The 17,782-nt window shown below is 46.5% G+C and overlaps 1 protein-coding gene across 3 annotated transcripts in view; it reads right to left on the reverse strand.

Moving 5' to 3' along the window:
* The window catches only part of KDM4B (lysine demethylase 4B), a 67,587-nt gene that overhangs the window by 8,193 nt on the left and 41,612 nt on the right, over positions 1-17,782 (reverse strand). For 2 of the 3 annotated variants that reach the window (XM_042024355.1, XM_042024357.1), the window contains 8 exons: positions 16,369-16,538; positions 11,751-12,235; positions 11,166-11,286; positions 8,236-8,414; positions 6,746-6,968; positions 3,863-3,939; positions 3,618-3,673; positions 3,035-3,143 (listed from right to left, as the gene is read on the reverse strand). In XM_042024355.1, the coding sequence (XP_041880289.1) occupies positions 3,035-3,143; positions 3,618-3,673; positions 3,863-3,939; positions 6,746-6,968; positions 8,236-8,414; positions 11,166-11,286; positions 11,751-12,235; positions 16,369-16,538 (1,420 nt within the window). The remainder of the gene's footprint in view (positions 1-3,034; positions 3,144-3,617; positions 3,674-3,862; positions 3,940-6,745; positions 6,969-8,235; positions 8,415-11,165; positions 11,287-11,750; positions 12,236-16,368; positions 16,539-17,782) is intronic. The other variant, XM_042024356.1, reaches the window with a different exon arrangement.

Below are 17,782 nucleotides of genomic sequence, written 5' to 3' on the forward strand. Positions count from 1 at the left end.
CCTTGTCCCAGCAGCAGGGACAGCTGCTGACACCCAGGGGCCTCAGGGAGCTTTAACCCCCCAGGGCAGGAATCTGCCCTTCCTGATGCAAACAGGGCTCTGCCAAGCCAGGAATAGCACACACCCAGTGCCACCCTGTGCCCACACAAACTCCCTGTGACAGGCACAAGAGCTGCACCAACGGGATATTCAGAGTAAATCTGATCAAAAGATAAATGTGAGTGACAGTGAGCCTGAAGTGTAAGGAGTGATGGAGATGGAGGAAGTGACAATTCTTGGCTGTGAGGGTGGGCAGGCCCTGGCACAGGGTGCCCAGAGCAGCTGGGGCTGCCCCTGGATCCCTGGCAGTGCCCAAGGCCAGGCTGGACATTGGGGCTTGGAGCAGCCTGGGACAGTGGAAGGTGTCCCTGCCATGGCAGGGGTGGCACTGGAGGGGATTCAAGGCCCCTTCCAACCCAAACCAGTCTGGGATCGTATGAAAATGCAGACCTGGAAGTGTGGGAGATGGGATGGACAGAAACACCAGTGCCAAGTGCTGTGGGAAAGCAGCACATGGAGATTTAAAGGCATTTTCTGTGGGAGGGAAAAGAGTCTAAAGCACAGGAGAGAAATCTTCGGAATAAATGCACACCAGAGTCAGGTCACAGCTGAGAGTAAGAAATGGGCTGTCTCCTGCATGATGAACACTGCAATTCATTTACTCCACTGAGGAATGACAGCTAATTATTCCAAATTTCCACGTCATAAATAATTTACGTGCACAGGCCCGTAATGTGCCATCAATCCAGGAGTAGGAAACTGCATTCCTGAAAATGGTGCCATACCCACAAATGGACTGAGAAGTCTGTGCTTACACAGGGAGATCTGGCACATGCTTAGAGAACAGGATACACCTTTCACCAGATCACTGCAACTCCTTGGTACCTCAGCCCTCATCACAGGAACTTAAAATAATACAAACATATTAAAAAATCAAATAATAATCATGGCTAACCCCTACCCCCTCTCTCCTCCACTACCCTCATCCATTCACATCAGCTGTCCTCACCCTTCACAACATTCCTGCTCTCCTTTTCCATCTTTTTTAGCAACAAAGGTCATCTCCCCAGTTTTATCAAGTACTGCACCAAGTCCATCACTGCCAAAGTCAGGAGCTCCAATGCCATCACCTTTTAGTCCCCCTCAGTTTATCTTCCTAAACGCAGCTGCTAAACCGCAAAGCACAGACACCCCCCCAGCCCCCCTCCACTGACTCCTCACGTGCTCCAGGAATTACCTGCAAAGTCCTTTGAAGAATCCTAAAACTCCCCATGATGGCTCATGAGTCTCTCCGCACAATCTTATCCAATTTTAACTCCCTTTGTACCTCACACCCCACACCACAGCTGCTGCTGGAAGCACCACTGCCTCTGGATTCTGCCATCCAAATTAATTGTTTAATCCTTACCTAATTCATAACTCTAAAACTTTCCAAGTGAAGGGCTTAAAGCCAGGCTTTGACATTTGAGCTACAAGCCAGGCTCTGGCTAACAGCAGCATAAGGAATATGTGCCTGTAAATTCCAACACTGGACTGTGTAAGTCAAGGCACTTCATACCAAAATCTCACATTCCCTGAGACAGGAAGAAAACATGAGGTGCAAATGGAATACAACAGAAGAAATCAAACAAAATTTCCTTCCAGAGCTCCAGGAGCATTTGGACAATGCTCTCGGGGTGGGATTGTTGGGGTGTTTGTGCAGGGTCGGGAGTTGGACTCACGGTCTTTGGGGTCCCTTCCAACTCAGGATATTCTGTGATTCTATGAAACTTTGCAGTTTTAATTGAGGAATGAAGGAGAAATGGGCACAGTGGGTCCATGCAGAGGCTCTGGATGACACAGCTACACTTCGGAGCAGAACGAAGCAGCAGAGTCTGACACACACTGATACTGCCCTGGCTCTGCAGGACTGCCAGGCAGCCAAGGAAGGGTTAAAGAATTAAGTCATGTTTCCTTGTGAGGCTCCATTAAGCAATACAAGTGAATCTTGTGTAAAAGGATTTTAAGTTCAGCGTTACAAGTGCTGGTAATGAAGAGGATGCACGTTGGAAGTGTCAGCTGATCCATAAAGAGCCACCGCTGCAAGATTTATCACCCTGGCATCGCGCTGCCCCATCACTCCTGCTGAATAATGAATGCTTTTTACATTCACATTTGTGTACAAAACCCATTTGCACCACGGAGAAATAACTCTGGAAGCAGGGATAGGTTCTTCCTAATCTCTCACCCAGGCTCCCTGCACTAAGTAGCAGCTCTGTTAACGAATCCATCAGCGCTAACCCATCTATCACTGCTCCAGCACCTTCCCCATCCCACACTGTGTCACCCAGCTGACTTCTGTACCAAAAAAAGCAGCAAAAGCACAATTTATTTTGCAATAACACACTATAGTGATGGAGCATTAACTAACATTAAGATAAATTGCTCTGAGCTAATGAATCGTCCATTACTAATCCCTCGGATGAGGCCACACAGCTAAATAACAACGTGGAGCTGGGCTTGTATTAAAATCCTTGCAGTCTTGCCTTGCAGTCAGGGTCACAGAAATGTTTATTCATTTCTACAAGAGCTTTCTTGATAGAAAAAGAGAAATGTTGTGAAGAAAGATGAATTAGAGATGAACAAGTCAGCAATGTATGAGCTTCTCTCTATCACCATGTACCTTGGCACTCCCACTGTGCCGTACTTGGAGTAAACGAAGCTCTCAGGCAGTTTACACCTGATTGCAGGTGGGAAGGAGTCCCAGGCTCTGCCCAGGCTACAGCACACTCCCAGAGAGTAAAGGCAGCTCTGGAAATCAGAGCTGTTTGTGTGTCAAAGCACTGGCAGTGCTCGGCAGACACAAACGATGCAGCTTCCCAGAGCTCTTGTTTGGAAGTGAGAGCGAGACCACCTTTAATCTCTTTACGAACCCATACAATGTTTTTCTGTCTAGTAACAGCTTTACCCTTTGGCTCTTGTTCCCAAACATTCTCCCCAGATAAAAGACACCCACCAGTTTCCACCTCTGCTCCGGGATGGCGCTGATGTCCACAGGATGACGCTCTATGACATTGAGGAAACGCGCCTCGGGGACAGCAATAGCGCAGATTACATGGACCCACCTGGGGAGCAAAGTGAAGACACAGATCAGGGCCTGCCATTATTTGAATGAAATGCTCAGGAGGGCAGTTAACATTTCCCTGCCTCCCTCAGCATCGAGGCACATTTCCAGGGGTTGGCAGCCTTGGCAACGTTCCCAACTGACTGTTAATCAGGGTGGCACAAGGTAAATGTCTCTGGAACAACAGAGATCAACCTTCTTTTGCACTCGATTTTGCACGATACTAAACATTCTCTGAGAAGACTTTTCTCTGAGAAACAACCACATTCAGCAAGAGTTCAGAAGCTCTGCTGTTGAGCAGCCTGGTGCAGTGTAGGGCAGCACAGTCACTCAGGCTCATCCTGCCAAGTCAGCGAGGAGCAGTTCCCTCCAAAACCCCAAAACTTGCTGCTACACTGATCATTAAGACCAAATTCACAAGATAAGGAGATGAGGTTCAGTATGGAAGGAAAATACACTCAAAGCCAGCACTCACCGGCCATCAGTGGTCATCTGGAGAGCTCCTCCCCTGAGATTGCACAGGCAGCATTCCTGTGGGAACACAACTCCTTCAGAACAGGACCCGAAAGCTCTGCCAGGCTGTTTATCCTCCCCAGAAAATGACTGCACCCCACCTGGGATGTCAAAGGCAGCCTGAACCCTCCCACCACTCATCTCTGTGGAAGCAGCTGAGTGATCCCAGCAGTATCCAGTGGGAACTGAGCTGTCTCCAGCCCTTACCGCTGCCCACGCGCCGGCTGAGCACCGCGAGCACGACCAGCTCTCGTTCACCAGGTCTGGGCGTATCCCGTAACAGCCTGGAAGAAACAGAGTCACAGCCTTGTTACAGCAGAGGTTTGCCAACATTTCTTAGTACTGACTTGCTGACTTTTCAGTTCAGAAACATCTTTGAGAGTATTTGAGGAACTGTATTCAACAGGCTTGGATAAAAGTCATAAGGGGGCGCAGAATTTGGGACCAGCAGGTCTAAAACCAAACAAACCAAAACCCCACAAACAGGTAAGCCTCACATTTATTGTTCACTTTTCTAAGGACTACAATAGCAAGACTTTGTTTCTTTAGGCAGGAACTGGGCTCCAAGGTGATGCCACCATTGCTGGAGTGCACTCACACATCAAAACAGGTAAGGGCACTGAATTTTGGCAAGGTTGAAGCAGTTATCTTTGCTGTGTGGTGTCACAAGGAAGAAGTCTAGTAATACTGCAAGGAAATTAAATACCTGCATTCCACATGGTTAACAGTATCTAATTTATGGTTATAGGAAGTGTTAAAAACATCCCATTTTACAGAGCATCAATTACTGTAACATGCAAGCACCAAATCCTCCTACAGCAACACCAAAATAGTAAAGCGGTATTATGCCCATTATAAAGACAAGGAAATAAGAACAAAAAAGTCCTTACAATTCTATAAAAGGCACTGAGGTTTGTCACTGAAAACAATGGGGAAAAGACACAGAAATAGTTTTGGAAAAGTAGATCTATGTGATTCCTGCAAGCTTGTAAAGTGAGTGGAAAATTAAAGATAAGCATCTCAACTAACACACAGCTCATTCCATCCAGCCTCTATCCTTCCTAACAAAATCCCATCCAGCCTTCACCTATCCTAACAAACTGAACAGAAAATTTCAGCTGGGAACAACAATCTCAGATTACTGAATCAAACTTAAAAGAAGACATTCAGAAAGCACTGGGATTGCCACCACAGCCTGATTTATAAATATCATCCACTTAACCAGATAAACAGCATGTCAAAAAAAGTCAATACTATGGATCTGCAGCTGCTCTCCACATCTGAGGTCTCTTTTCATCATATGGCAAATCAGGGAAGCAGATTCCACCCAGGCCTAGAACAGGGACAGGGGTGTTCAGTCCAAAACTGAGCTGAGGGAGAGCCAGACCCTGACCATGGCCTCACGCTGCACCAGGGGAGGCTCAGACTGAAAATCAGGAGAATTTTCTTCATGGAAAGGATTGTAAAGCATTGGGACAGCCTGCCCAGAGCAGTGGTGGAATCACCAATCCTGGAAGTGTTCGAAAAATACAAGGACATGGCACCTGGGGACATGGTTAGTGGTGAGCAGGGTGGTGGTGCTGGGCTGATGTTTGGACTTGATGGTCTTAGAGGTCTTTTCCAACCTCAATGATTCTGTGATTCTTCGAGGGCAGAACAGTGCCATTTACTGAACCCCAGGCTGCCCCATAAGGATAATCCAAGCAGACCAAGAAAAATATGCTCTTTTTATGGATTCTGTCAGTGCCTCAGAAGCCCAGAAACCTTCACAAACCTTCCTCTCTCTGTAGGGCTTGGCTGCTGGAACCTGGCACAGTTTGAGAGGGCACTTCCCAAGAACACACAGGCTGCCAGCTGGTTTTACAGGCAGCCAAAATACACCTCACCACTGCAATTCTGCAATAAAGGCAAATGGATTCTCTGCAGCAAAGTCAAAGGGATGTCACAGAGCACAAGGAAACAACCAGGCACTAGAGCCTCCATCAGATTTAACACCTGTCCTGTCCTATCCTCAAGGGGAGAGCACAGCCAAAATAGAAAACTGAGTTTCTCTAAAAAAAAAAGATGGATTTCAGATCTGAGCCTGCAGATTAACATCATCTTGCCCACATCCCTCTGTCCTTAAATAGAATTTGGCCACAGAAACCATTCTGATAGACTGGACTATGGACAAGATGCAGCATCCCTGAATTGTCAAGGAAGGATGAAATCTTTCTCCTCACACCCACTCTGCATCTCATGGCCTTATTAGCCAGAAATGACCATAATCAGGGATTCAGCACAGAAACAAACATTGCCTTCCAGTTCCCCAGCCCTGCTGAGCTGCACAGGGACCTGCAGACTCTAAAATTGCAACAACAAAAGTAATTCCAGCTGATGCAAGTCAAATAAGATTCCCCATCTGTCAAGATCAAACAGCTGAACAGTAATTCGTCACAAATGTTAACTGGATGCTGTACAATCTCCACTGAAGGTACACTCCACCAGGATTAATCAGATCTTCTTTTAGACATAACTATCAGGGAAGCAAACAGACATATGTTCCCTTCTGTAATCAAGTGCCATTACTACAAACACTATCACAGACACTAATAAAATATATCTCAAACTACTCCATAATCTCTGCTGCATGCAGGAACAATACAGCCTCCCCCAGCAGACCAATACTGGAACGAAGTAAGTGAGAGAAAAGAGTGCAATAAAGCCTTTGAGTTCTGCCTTATTACAAAAAATGAAAGGTATCAAAAGAAAGAATCTTTTCTGTGAGACAGAGAAGAATCAGCCAACAAAATAAGCAGTAAAAAGAATATTGCTGTGTATTTTTAAGATCAGTGACTGCCAAGATGGACTTGAATACACAGATATGGCTTTGAGAGAAAGGTTCCCTGCCCATGGCAGGGGATGGGGACTGGATGAGCTTTAAGGTCCTTCCAACCCAAACCTTTCTGGGATTCCATGACATACTTGTGCCGAGGAAGATAAAAATGGGAGTGACAGGATGCAAACCTGCCAAGAAGGAATTCAAATACAGCAACACACAAACTCCTGAGTTTCTCAGGACTTCCCTTTGGGGAAGGGGGAATCACTCACTAGCATGAACCTGCAGGCAGCATTTGGCACAGGATATCAAGGGACTGGTTCCATCTTCTCCAATGTAGGAATTTGAAGGGAGGGGCTCGGTGTTTTCTCCACTTGAGGTAAAGCACATCTCTGGGATCAGGGGCTTGGTCTTCTGCCCACACTTGGAAAGGTGCACGAAGGAGGACGGCTCCCCTGCGGAGACTGGGGCGGCTTCCTTACCCACCTGTGAGGACTTGAGAGGAAACCCCATCAATGGAACCACCCCTTCCTGGCCACCGTTTTCACTTTCCACTCTGAGCATTCCCCTTGCGAAAACGTCACCCAACACCTGACACCAGGCAGCCAAAAAACAACCTAAAATCCCAATTCCCACCCCTGCCTTGCTTCTCCCCCTCTTCCTCAGGCGTCAGCTGGGATCTGTAATTTGTTGTGAAAGCTCAAAGAAGCATTAGAATAATGAGCAGCTTTTCCTGTTTTTCTTCTGCAAAAATCTAAATTCCTAAATTGCAGCTGAAAACACCAAGGCAAAATAAAAAGGAAAATATTACTAAAAGCAAGACTGTCCCTCCCCCTCCCCCATTCCTTTGGCATCCTTCCCTACTTTCCTGCAAGAATTTCTCCTGAAGGACATTTCAAGGTTTCTGGCAGCAGACAGAGTTAAAAGCAATGGATAAAACCAGCTCAGCTGCACTCAGCTTCCCTCACAACAGCCAGCAATCAGAACAGATATTTTATTTTCAGTTTGTATAATAAATCAAGAGATTTTATTGAAGGGGGAGGTGGGTTCTGCTTTCCTCAGGAAAAGCTTCCAACACATCTACAAGTATCTAAGGCACGAATTCCTGGTGGGCACACAAAGCCAGATTTGGCTTTATGTGAGAACAAATCAATGCACAACTGCACAAATAACTAATTCATCTGATGAATTTTGCCTTTCTGCTCATAACATCTCCCAAAGCATATTGGTAGTTTCCAAAAAAAGATGATGGATGTGCTTACTCAGTAAATTTTTATTTTGTGGCTTGTTTGCATAAATTCAGCAACTCAGGGCCATAAGGCAACAGGAGCCTGGTGTGACTTTTCTCTGCATGGAACAGTGTTTGCAAAGCTCTTTAAGTGTGATTTCAAAATGAACACTGAGAAAGCCAGAGAAACCAGGAAAGATAACAAAAAAGGCTCCAATCACTGCCAAATCCAAACACATTCCTTTGGTGTGCAAATTTGTATGGGTAGCCTCTATCAGAAATGTCTGCATCCTGATTTAGCCATCCTGAGCAGTGTCAGAGATATTAGGGAAAATCTCTTCAGGGAAGGTGTGGTCAGGCAATGGCACAGGCTGCCCAGAGAACTGGTGGAGTCACCATCCCAAAAAACACGTGGATACAGACTGGGGGACGTGGCTTACTGGTGAACGTGGTGGTGGGGGATTGACAGCTGGACTTGATCCTAGAGCTCTTTTCCAACCTTAATGATTCCCTGCCTCTGTGACGAGGAATTACCTGGTTATAGGGGTAGAAGAGGGTGCAGACAGCACAGTATGGCTCGCTCAGGGCAGCAGCTGCATTGAACTTCCTTTCAGCTGGGAAATTAAATGCTTTATTCTTCCACTGGAAGGAAAGTAAAGATTTCAAAGCCTCTGGATCACTCATATCTTCCTCTCCAGAAAATGGAAATGTTTCTAGAATGAAAAGGAAAAAAAAATCCCAACACAGTGGGCAGTCAGTAAAGGCAAAAGAGTTTATGGATAGAAGAGGCAAAAGGAGCAAGGCTGAGTTAAACAGCTCAGGTCTCAACAACACAAGAAGTGCAACAAATAAAAACATTCAACTCCTCCATGGTGTCTCATATGCCTATGCTCCAAATACTTCCTTAAATGGATGGAATCTCCCTTTTGGGGATAGACACACAAGTGGGACAGCAGTGACCTGAAGGAACTGGCCATGAGGAAGGAGAGAATGGAGATTTGCTGCCTTTGTAACTCCCTCCCCTTTCCAGCTGTGGGAACCTCCACCATCTTTTTAATGAAAATTTAATCTGAACTTCAGTAACTTCAAAACACATGATGCCAGTGCAAGGAAATCTGCCTTTTCTGTCTCTATCAGGGAGCTGCATTCTCTGGAAGGTGTGGATGCAGCTGGTGCTGGTGTGGCCAGGCCAGCTCCCAGCTCCCAGCCTGACCCAACCCTCCCAAGGCACATCCCAGCCCTGCTGTGCACACACAGACCCTGGCTGGGAGACACCCTGGGTTCAGTGCTCTGGTACAGCCACTACACCTCCCATTTGCATTCCCCACCATCCTTCCCTCTGCCAGGGACTGCTCCCACTAATTAGTTTGCTAATTCTTTATTTTATAAACCTTTAAAAGGTCCTTGGCATTTCACGATTAAACCACTGCAGAATCCATTTGTGGCAGTCTGGGGGTCCAAGTTTCTTACCCTTCCTTACGAAGGAGTTTTGAGTCACTGTAAGTGTTAAAGAAATTTTCCACACAAGGCTGAGTGTAAATCACTCCCTGCATCACCAATCTGCAAAGTTTCCAAAAGAACAGGGAACTCAAAAACATCTTGGAAGAACATTATCCCCAGAGCTCAGCACATTAAACCAAATTGTTCACTGCTTCACTGTTAATTACTGGAAATAAGCAGTTTATGTTCTGCTCTACAAGTTCAAGTCTCCTCCCCAGTTCTCCCTCCCTTTGAAGATTTTTTGACTCTCGGGTTACCTGAAAGGATAAAAGGAACCTGGAGTAAAACATTAATGGCTGAGTTTACATCTCAGATTTTAAATGTTGCCCATAACATATTTGTCAGACAATGTGGAAATTGTATTGTGTTTAATGAATCCCTTTTTTGAGGTGATGAGTGCTGGCTGTGTGGCTCTGTCACATTTCATATGAGGGCTATTTCCTAAAACGTGTCTTATCTTGTTTATTTTTAAGACGTGAACCAAAAACCATGTTTCTCCAAATTTCAGTCGAGGCACATCAGGTGACAGGCCAGGATTAACGATACCAGTGAAATCAGTGAAACCAGCAGCCTAATCCAGAGTGACAGAGAGAGAGAAAAAAGGGAATGACTGTCGCATGTTATCACCTTCACTCCTCCCAGGATGGATCCAGGGGGACACTCGGCTTTCAGGATGGCTCCCACATTGCAAGCAAATGGAAGAGACAAACAATTTGTCTGGGCTGAATCCTTGCGTAACACGTCCCTTAATTTACATGCTCACTGTTCCTCCTGCAGCCTGCAGATCATCCTTGCACATCACTCCCTGAAAAAGCCTGGAGTGCAGAGAGCTGCCTCTATTCCCTGGTGGGGAGGGAAGAATCTGTTTGATCAGATTTTGCCCAGCAGAGCTGTAAATCAGTCCCCAAGAAATGCCAGCTTAAAGAAGAGCTGCTCCTGCTCCACCAGCCAAGTCCCCAAACACCATCCAACAAGTCAAAGCAGTGAGAAGAATCTGCCTAATGAGTATCCCCCAGCACAGAGCTGGTTCCAAGGTCTCACACCAAAACAAGATAACAAGTCTCAGCCGCCTCTCCGTGCTTCACTCCACGTTACACACTTGGAAGGCATCAAATGCATCCTCCTTGGTGAGGAAAGGGAGCTCTGTGTGTACAGGAGAAGCCCTTCCTGCAGGAGGCTGCTCTAAAATCTATGGATATGCTCCCGAAGGAAAGTGAACAGGAAAGATGTTGTCCTTTGGAATGAGGAGTTGTGAGTAGGGACTGCCAGCTACACCCACGTCCCTGCCCCAGCACACAAAAGCTCCTTACTGGGGGCTTGTCCATATTCTGAGTAATCTATAACGTGGGAAAGGCCTCAAAGTGGGAAATTACACACAAAACAGAGTGAAAGGTAAGAATCTTTTCTTTCCCCGTGGTCCAGACTGCCAGGGCATTCACAGGGACTGGAATGTGGGAAAAGAAGAATCAGTGATGTACAGTTAAACACTGAAAAACATTTTAATTTTCATTTCTGCATCTGCCAAGAAAAGTTGGACCCCAACACTGACATGAATTAGGAGCCAACCAAAAGGTTAGAATTGACTTTCCCCACACACATGAGAGCAGACCTGACCTCCACTGCCTCCAAGGGGAACAAACCTCATCCCACTGCAATATCCAAGACAGAGCTTTGCCTTTAAGATTTTATTTTCTGCAAACTCTTTTTTCCCTTTGCCCAAAATGCTGCCTCATTCTGCAGCCAGCAAAATATTTTTCTTGAGTGAAAAAAGGGTGGGAGGTGAGAAGTGACACCTCCCACAGAGGAGTTTTGTTTCCAGCTGGGTTATCAAAATGGGAACACGCTGCATTTCCTACCAGCTAAGTGTAACACACTGAGTTTCAGGCCACCCAGTTTCGTCACAGGCTTCAGCAATTCCTTGGGTCAGACGGGACATCCACACATCCCTGGTGCTGCTCACTCACCCTCGTCACTCGAGGTCTCCTGTTTGACCACGGACAGCGGCGAGCGGGTCGGGGGTTTGCCCAGAGGGTGCCGGCGGCTCTTCTTGATCTCCATCTTCATCTTGGAGAAGGCAGAAGCAGCCTGGAAGGAAGCACAACAAGCTGGATGGGCACCCCAAAGAAGGGAACAGGACAAGAGAGGCAGAGCCCTTGTCAAGAAGAGTTCTTGGATTCACACAGCAAACTTTTCTCTGACTTTTGGCTGAACCACTAAAGCCTTCCGAGCCAACTCCTGGAGCAAATAAAAGCCAAAACTAACTCTTAAGAAGTTGGGTAAACTACAGAGTTTTCTTCAAATCAGGACAGCCTCAGAACATCTGCAAGCTGCCAGTTCCATCAGCTTGTGAAAAGTCTGCTCAAACACATACACAGCTGGGAACTCCATGGAAATCCCAGACTGGTTTGGGTTGGAAGGGACCCTAAAGCCGATCCAGTTCCAACCCTGCCACAGGCCAGCCAGCCACCCACTAGAGCAGGCTGTGTTCCCATCCAGCGTGGCCACGGAACTGTCCCCACCTCGGCCATGGCAACCTGTGACCCACTGACCTCTGCAGTGACCTCTGCGTGCTCCGCCTCGGCGCTCTCCTCGTCCTTGCCGGGGCTCTCGAGCGGGCCCTGCTCGCGCCAGCCCAGGCCCTTCTGCGTGGCGAACTGCTCGAAGGCCTGCTGGCAGGACATGCGCTCCTTGTCGAACACCACCTTCTTGCTGCGGGGCACCACGTACAGCATGGGGATGATGGGCCGCGGTTTGAACTCGTCCTCCTCGGCCGGCGCCTCCGAGGGCTGCACGACGTTCAGGGGGGCCGGGGGCCGGCCCTGCCCCGCGCCCGGGGCTGTTGGTGGCCCTGGTGGCCCCGGGGGCCGCGCTGCCCCCGGCCCATCCTCGGGCAGCGGCTGCTGGGGGGCCGGGGCGGGCCCCGGGCGCTGCACGGGGGGCTGAGGGGCTGCCAGGGGGTGCTGGGGGAACAGGTGCTTCTTCTTCCTCTCGCCCTTCACCTTGGGCGGCCGCGCCTTGGCCTTGCACTCCCCTGCTGGAGAGAAAGGCGACACTGAGCTCCCACGGCTCCTGGCAATGCAGCATTTCTCTCCTTTCTAAGAGCCCAGTGCTGGGCTAGCACGTTCCACCACGGAATTACGGGCGCTCTGAAAGCTGCGCCTCAGCGCTGACCTAGAGAAGCCACTTCAGAAAGAAAATACTTGTGTCATTTCTATGGACTATTCAATTCCTGACTGGAGCACAAAGGCTGCTAAAAGCAATGTTTCCTGGAGGGAAAATACCTAAATCCCTAAGAAACTGGACAGTGTGCCAAAAAACCTGTAATATGTCACGTTAGCCATGACTCTGTGTTTCAAGTTTTCTGTCCTCCAAAGTCAGGGGCACAAAACCATCCACTGGAGTGCAGGAAAGAAACATTTTTGTACCATTAATAAAATATATTTTTTAAACAGTATTTTTTTAATCTTTATGCCTTCCTTTTAGAACCTCTGTTTTTCTGTATATTCATAATGGGCATATTAGCACGGAAATACACAAGTACATGTGTATTGCTGTACAATATATGAATAAATGTGTATATAAATAAAGACATACATCAGGAGGTGTGCTCAACATTTTTTGCTGATAAGGAGGCACAATCAGAACAGTTTGGAGCCCCCCATTCTGTATCAGTGGTTTGCTGCTCCCTGTACTTGAAAGCACAGCTCTTATCTGGGCATTACCGTGTGTCAATGCACCCAACAGCCCCAGGAAATGAAGAACTGAACAGAGATACCTGAATCATTATTACCCAAAGATTTCTGCTATCAAGTCTTTTAAAAAAATGCTTTGAAAGCATAAATCAGGTACAGCACTGAGCTCAGCTGGATCCTGAGATATCCTTCACTCACGCTCATGTCCTTGTTTCTCCCAGCTCACTGTCATTCAGTTTATCTGCACAGCCCTCATGGATGTGACAACACTTCTTGAGCAGATAAACATCTCAATACTGTCACCAGAGGCAATACTGGCCTGCAAAAGTCTTCCCCACCTCTCTTCTGTGGAAAGGAATCCACACACTCCCATTTTACAGCAATGATTACAATTCCTGCTCTCCACTGAGGGGGTGTCTCTAGGCTGGGGCAATCAGGGACACCCTGTTCACCCCAATGAAGAATTTTCAGACCCCTCCACTTCAGGCCCACTTCTGGCTACATCAAACCTCACTAGCCCAACCCATGAATGGAAAATCAGAATAACCACCACACATAGAGGTTTCTGCAGGAAGAAGGGTGAATAATCCCACAATAGGATAAAATCCCTGCTGAAAACCCCTAGGGAACACCTTAACCCCAGCACTTCCCAGAAGTCTGATCACTTTATTTACACTAACTTATAAAAATGGGAAGAAGTCCAACTCAAATAATTATAGTTGTACTCGTGTAGGCAGTCCCTCAGATAAACTGGTTTGTTCTATCACAGAGAAAGGAATATTGAATTTCCTTAGAGAAACAAACATATTGAATGAAAGGCAAATTGGATTTCTCCCCAGTTGCACAAAACCAGATCATATTTACTCTCTATACACTCCAAGAATTCTCTCCCCAACAGCACCACAAATGCCATTCACCAGCTTTATTGACTTCTAAAGGGTAATTTGACAGCAGCTGGCACAGAGAACTGTGCTTGAAAGTTTTTGCATTAAGATGAACAAACGAGTTTGCAAGTGAATCTATGGAACCAGAAGCCAGGAAAAAGGGAGGCAAAATTCCAAGAGTCTATCTGGCTATCCTGAACACTTCTAGGAAGGAAAAGGATCTGAAGGCACAAATGCACAGGTAGGTTAAGAGAGGAATGTCTCTCCTGCCCTTCCACTGCAGGAGGACGGCAGGTGTAGAGCTGGGGCACAAGGAGAGCACGAGTGGCAGTGCTGTGCTGCCTGTCCAGGGACAATCTGAAATCCTCAACAGAGCTCAGGAAACCGAGGAGCAGCTGAGGGAGCTGGGAAAGGGGCTCAGCCTGGAGAAAAGGAGGCTCAGGGGGGACCTTGTGGCTCTGCACAAGTCCCTGACAGGAGGGGGCAGCCGGGATGGGTCGGGCTCTGCTCCCAGGGAACAACAGGACAAGGGGGAACGGCCTCAAATTGCACCAGAGGAGCTTCAGGTTGGACATCAGGACAAATTTCTCCCAGGAAAGGGTGGTGAGGCATTGGAAAGGGCTGCCCAGGGAGGTGGTGGAGTCCCCAGCCCTGGAGGTGGCACTCAGGTTTGCAGGGCCTTTCCTGGGCACAGCCCCACGGGGAAGAGCTGCTGACTCACAGGAGGCATTTCTGCTGCTCAGCACACCCAGACAAGGGCAAAGCCTCAACACTCTCCTTCCTAATGTCCCAAGACAACCTGCTAAGAATTCTAAATATATTAATAGCAACATAATAAATTATGAATATAAAGCTGAGTCATAGAAACCAAAAGTAAACACCATAAGGGATCTGGGTCAGAAATCCTGAAAACCTCAAGTTATAAATACTCAGCTTGTCCAAATAACCAACACAAAGCATGAGACCTACTTTGGAACCATGATCACTTTGAAATCTCATTCTTTCTCCTTCTCAAGGTCATGTCTTCTGGTGTAATAGAAAATCAAGACAAAACAAAACCAGGGAAATAAAGAAAGGAAGTGCAGGAGGTGGGGGAGCAGAATTGCCACGAGCAGGGCCATCCAAACAAATGTTGTTTTCTTCTTCAAAATGAAGCCCTAAGACACTGGTGAGAGGAAATGCAGACAGCAGGATGTGGAAAAGCAGAGAAGTCATTGGGATTTAATTGCTGTATTGCAGTAGGAAAGCTGAATATTTGCTAACAACCACACCAAGCTGGAGCTAGCTCCAGTGGCACTTCTGCAGTGGTGCTGAAAATAAGCTCTTCCCTCCTGAGCTAACAGTTAAAGAGCTCTTAAGAAGTAGTGGAAGAGTATGATTTGGAAGCCATTCAGCTAGAACAGAGTTTTTATTATTCCTTGGCCATTCTAATGATCTCAGATCTGTCCTTGTCACTTATCTCTCGTCTCCGAAGAAAAATCAGCATTTTCGGGCCATTTATTATAAGCATCAAGTGTTAAACTTGTACAAGAGCTAAGAGCAGACAATTTAACACACTGCTGATGCTTTCAGGCTTAGGGCAATAGAAATTAAGTACCTGCACTGTGCAACAATGGTTCTCCACTCCTTATTTCCCATGAAAAGAGAAAATACACTGTCTAGCTGAGAGACTCTGAACAAAGCCCTCAATTCTCTTCCCAGAGCTTCCACTGATTTCCTTTAAGATCATTATCGAGGTTCTCTAAGCAGTTTGCAGCATCAGTTTCTCCAAAGGCTAAACAAATAATGGGTAAGTACAATAGATGTAAATTAATTCCCTGTAAGCAGTGCTGGAGAAGCCTCCAAGAGGGAGTGAGTGTGCCACAGACACAAAAAACATTTAACCACACATTTGGGGGGAAAAAAGCAGATTTTTTCCTAGCAAGAACTCCAACCTTTTCTACACAGCCAAGAAAAAGGTGCCACAGAAAGAGCCCCCTGCACAATGGGTGTGTTCAGGCCTTGGGACTGAATGTGCAGAAGGAATCCCAAAGGGTTGGGAGTTGTCATGGGCCGGGTTTATTTTCAGCAAAGGTTTTATATTTCATGCAGAGGAAGCTGAAAAGCTTCCCTGCTCCAGCTAAACTTGACAAAACCCAAGTGGGACTCGTGCAGCAGCTGTGGATCCCACCCAAACTGAGGCTCACTGGATTCAGTCTCTGAAAAATGGGAACAAAGGGAGGGGAAGAGGAAAGATTAATTGCACAAGGCAGTGCACAAATCATTCTTTTTCAGAGCAGGATACAAAAATACACTTATTTGTTTCTCTATGAAATAATTTAAAATATTCCTCACATAATATATATTTTTACAGTCCTGTAATAGTTTGGGCCTATAGAATTCTCAAGCCCTGCCAAAAAAGCTATTTGGATTGAATCCTTAAAGAGAGGGAAAAATCAATTGCTGCTGTGAATGATGACATATTTCAGTGAGCAGAGATTTAATATCAGGGAAAACTCTGCTGATATTTCAACAGAAATAAACAGCAGCAGACAGGTTATTTACAGAGATGTTTTAGAGCTCTCCCCAGCTCTTCACTGGTCTGGCCTCACCTTCTCCCTCCATCCCTTTGCTTCTCTCCTCTTCCTCCAGATCCGGCCCCCTTTTCAGCTCCTCTTTTACTTTCACATCTTCCAAGGCAGTTTCAATAGCCATGACATCCCCAAGAGACTTTTGATCCTCTGTTTTGTGTCTTCTGGGTTGACTTCTTTTTCTGTGAGACCTGAAAGTACAGAAGTGTGATTTGACACAAAAGAACAGCCTTCAAAATAGAAAATCATCACTGACTTAAAAAGCTGAATACAAAACAAAAGGATCTTCTTTGGAGGGAAAACACAAGGTAGCTAAAATAGCTACAGGGCAGACGAGATATCTGAAAGGGAACAGATGAACCTTGCATAACACAACATTTAAGATCCATTCACAGCAGCCATTAATTGTCTGGGTTTCCTGAAGAGCTTTTTCCTACCATTACTAATGTAAGCTCACAAGCTGCAGTTAAAGTGATTTTAATTGTGTTTTCAATCTATTTTGCTTGTACTTCAAAATACAGATGAAAACTTGTTTAAATCTCTCTTTCATCCTCTGCCTCCATTCCATTATTTCTTTTCATTCTGTCCGTGCCTCCCTTTGGCAAACTGCTGGAAGTCTGCAAAACATCATCTTCCAGCTCTGAGACATTACCCAGCACTGCCAGCTCCCCAAAACACACTATAATGAATGCTCAGAGCAAAATCAATAGGCAGTCTATGATTTTTCAGCAGTAAATTCAGAAGGTCCAAGGCCTTGAAGAAATCCAACTAAAAAATATGCATATTAATAAGAACAGACAAATACTAACAAGGCAATAGCAATGCTGTTCATTCTTTTTTAAGTCAATGCCACTAAGGCAAAGATTACAGGAGCCACAATGCAAAGAGAAATGGAAATTCAGAAGTCAGGACAAGATTTTTGGTTGGGAACTGTAGGAAGCCAAGTACCCACACAGACACTCCCCACCGCTCAAGAGGGACAGGCAGGGAACACTGGAAGAACAAGAGCCAGAAACTTGTAAGTCAAGACAAATGCAGTTTAATAGGTGAAGGAAAGAATGAAAAAAGAAAGAAAGAAGCCCAGGAAACCCACTCACCACCTCCCCAGGCAGGGCAATGCCCAGCCAGTCCCCAAAAATGGCACCTCAGAAGCCAACCCCCTCCTTCCTCCTCTCTCCCAGTTTTTATTGCTCCCCATAACATTTTATGGCACAGAATTTCCCCTTGGCCACTTGGGGCCAGCTGGGTCCCCTCCCCACCTCTCGCCCACCCCCAGGGTCCTGCTGGGCCAGAGTGGGACAAGATAAAGCCTTGACACTGTGCAAGCAACAGCCAAAACTTCAGAGCCTTATCAGCACTGGGCAGCCCCAAATCCCAGTAACTCCATCCCAGCCAGCCCCAGCACAGGGTTTTTGCAGAATCTATAAAATTGCTC

This window comes from Corvus kubaryi, unplaced genomic scaffold (genome assembly GCF_017639235.1).
Source record: "Corvus kubaryi isolate FWS band 111438036 unplaced genomic scaffold, C.kubaryi_AGA036_p1.0 37262, whole genome shotgun sequence".
Classification (NCBI taxonomy): domain Eukaryota; kingdom Metazoa; phylum Chordata; class Aves; order Passeriformes; family Corvidae; genus Corvus; species Corvus kubaryi.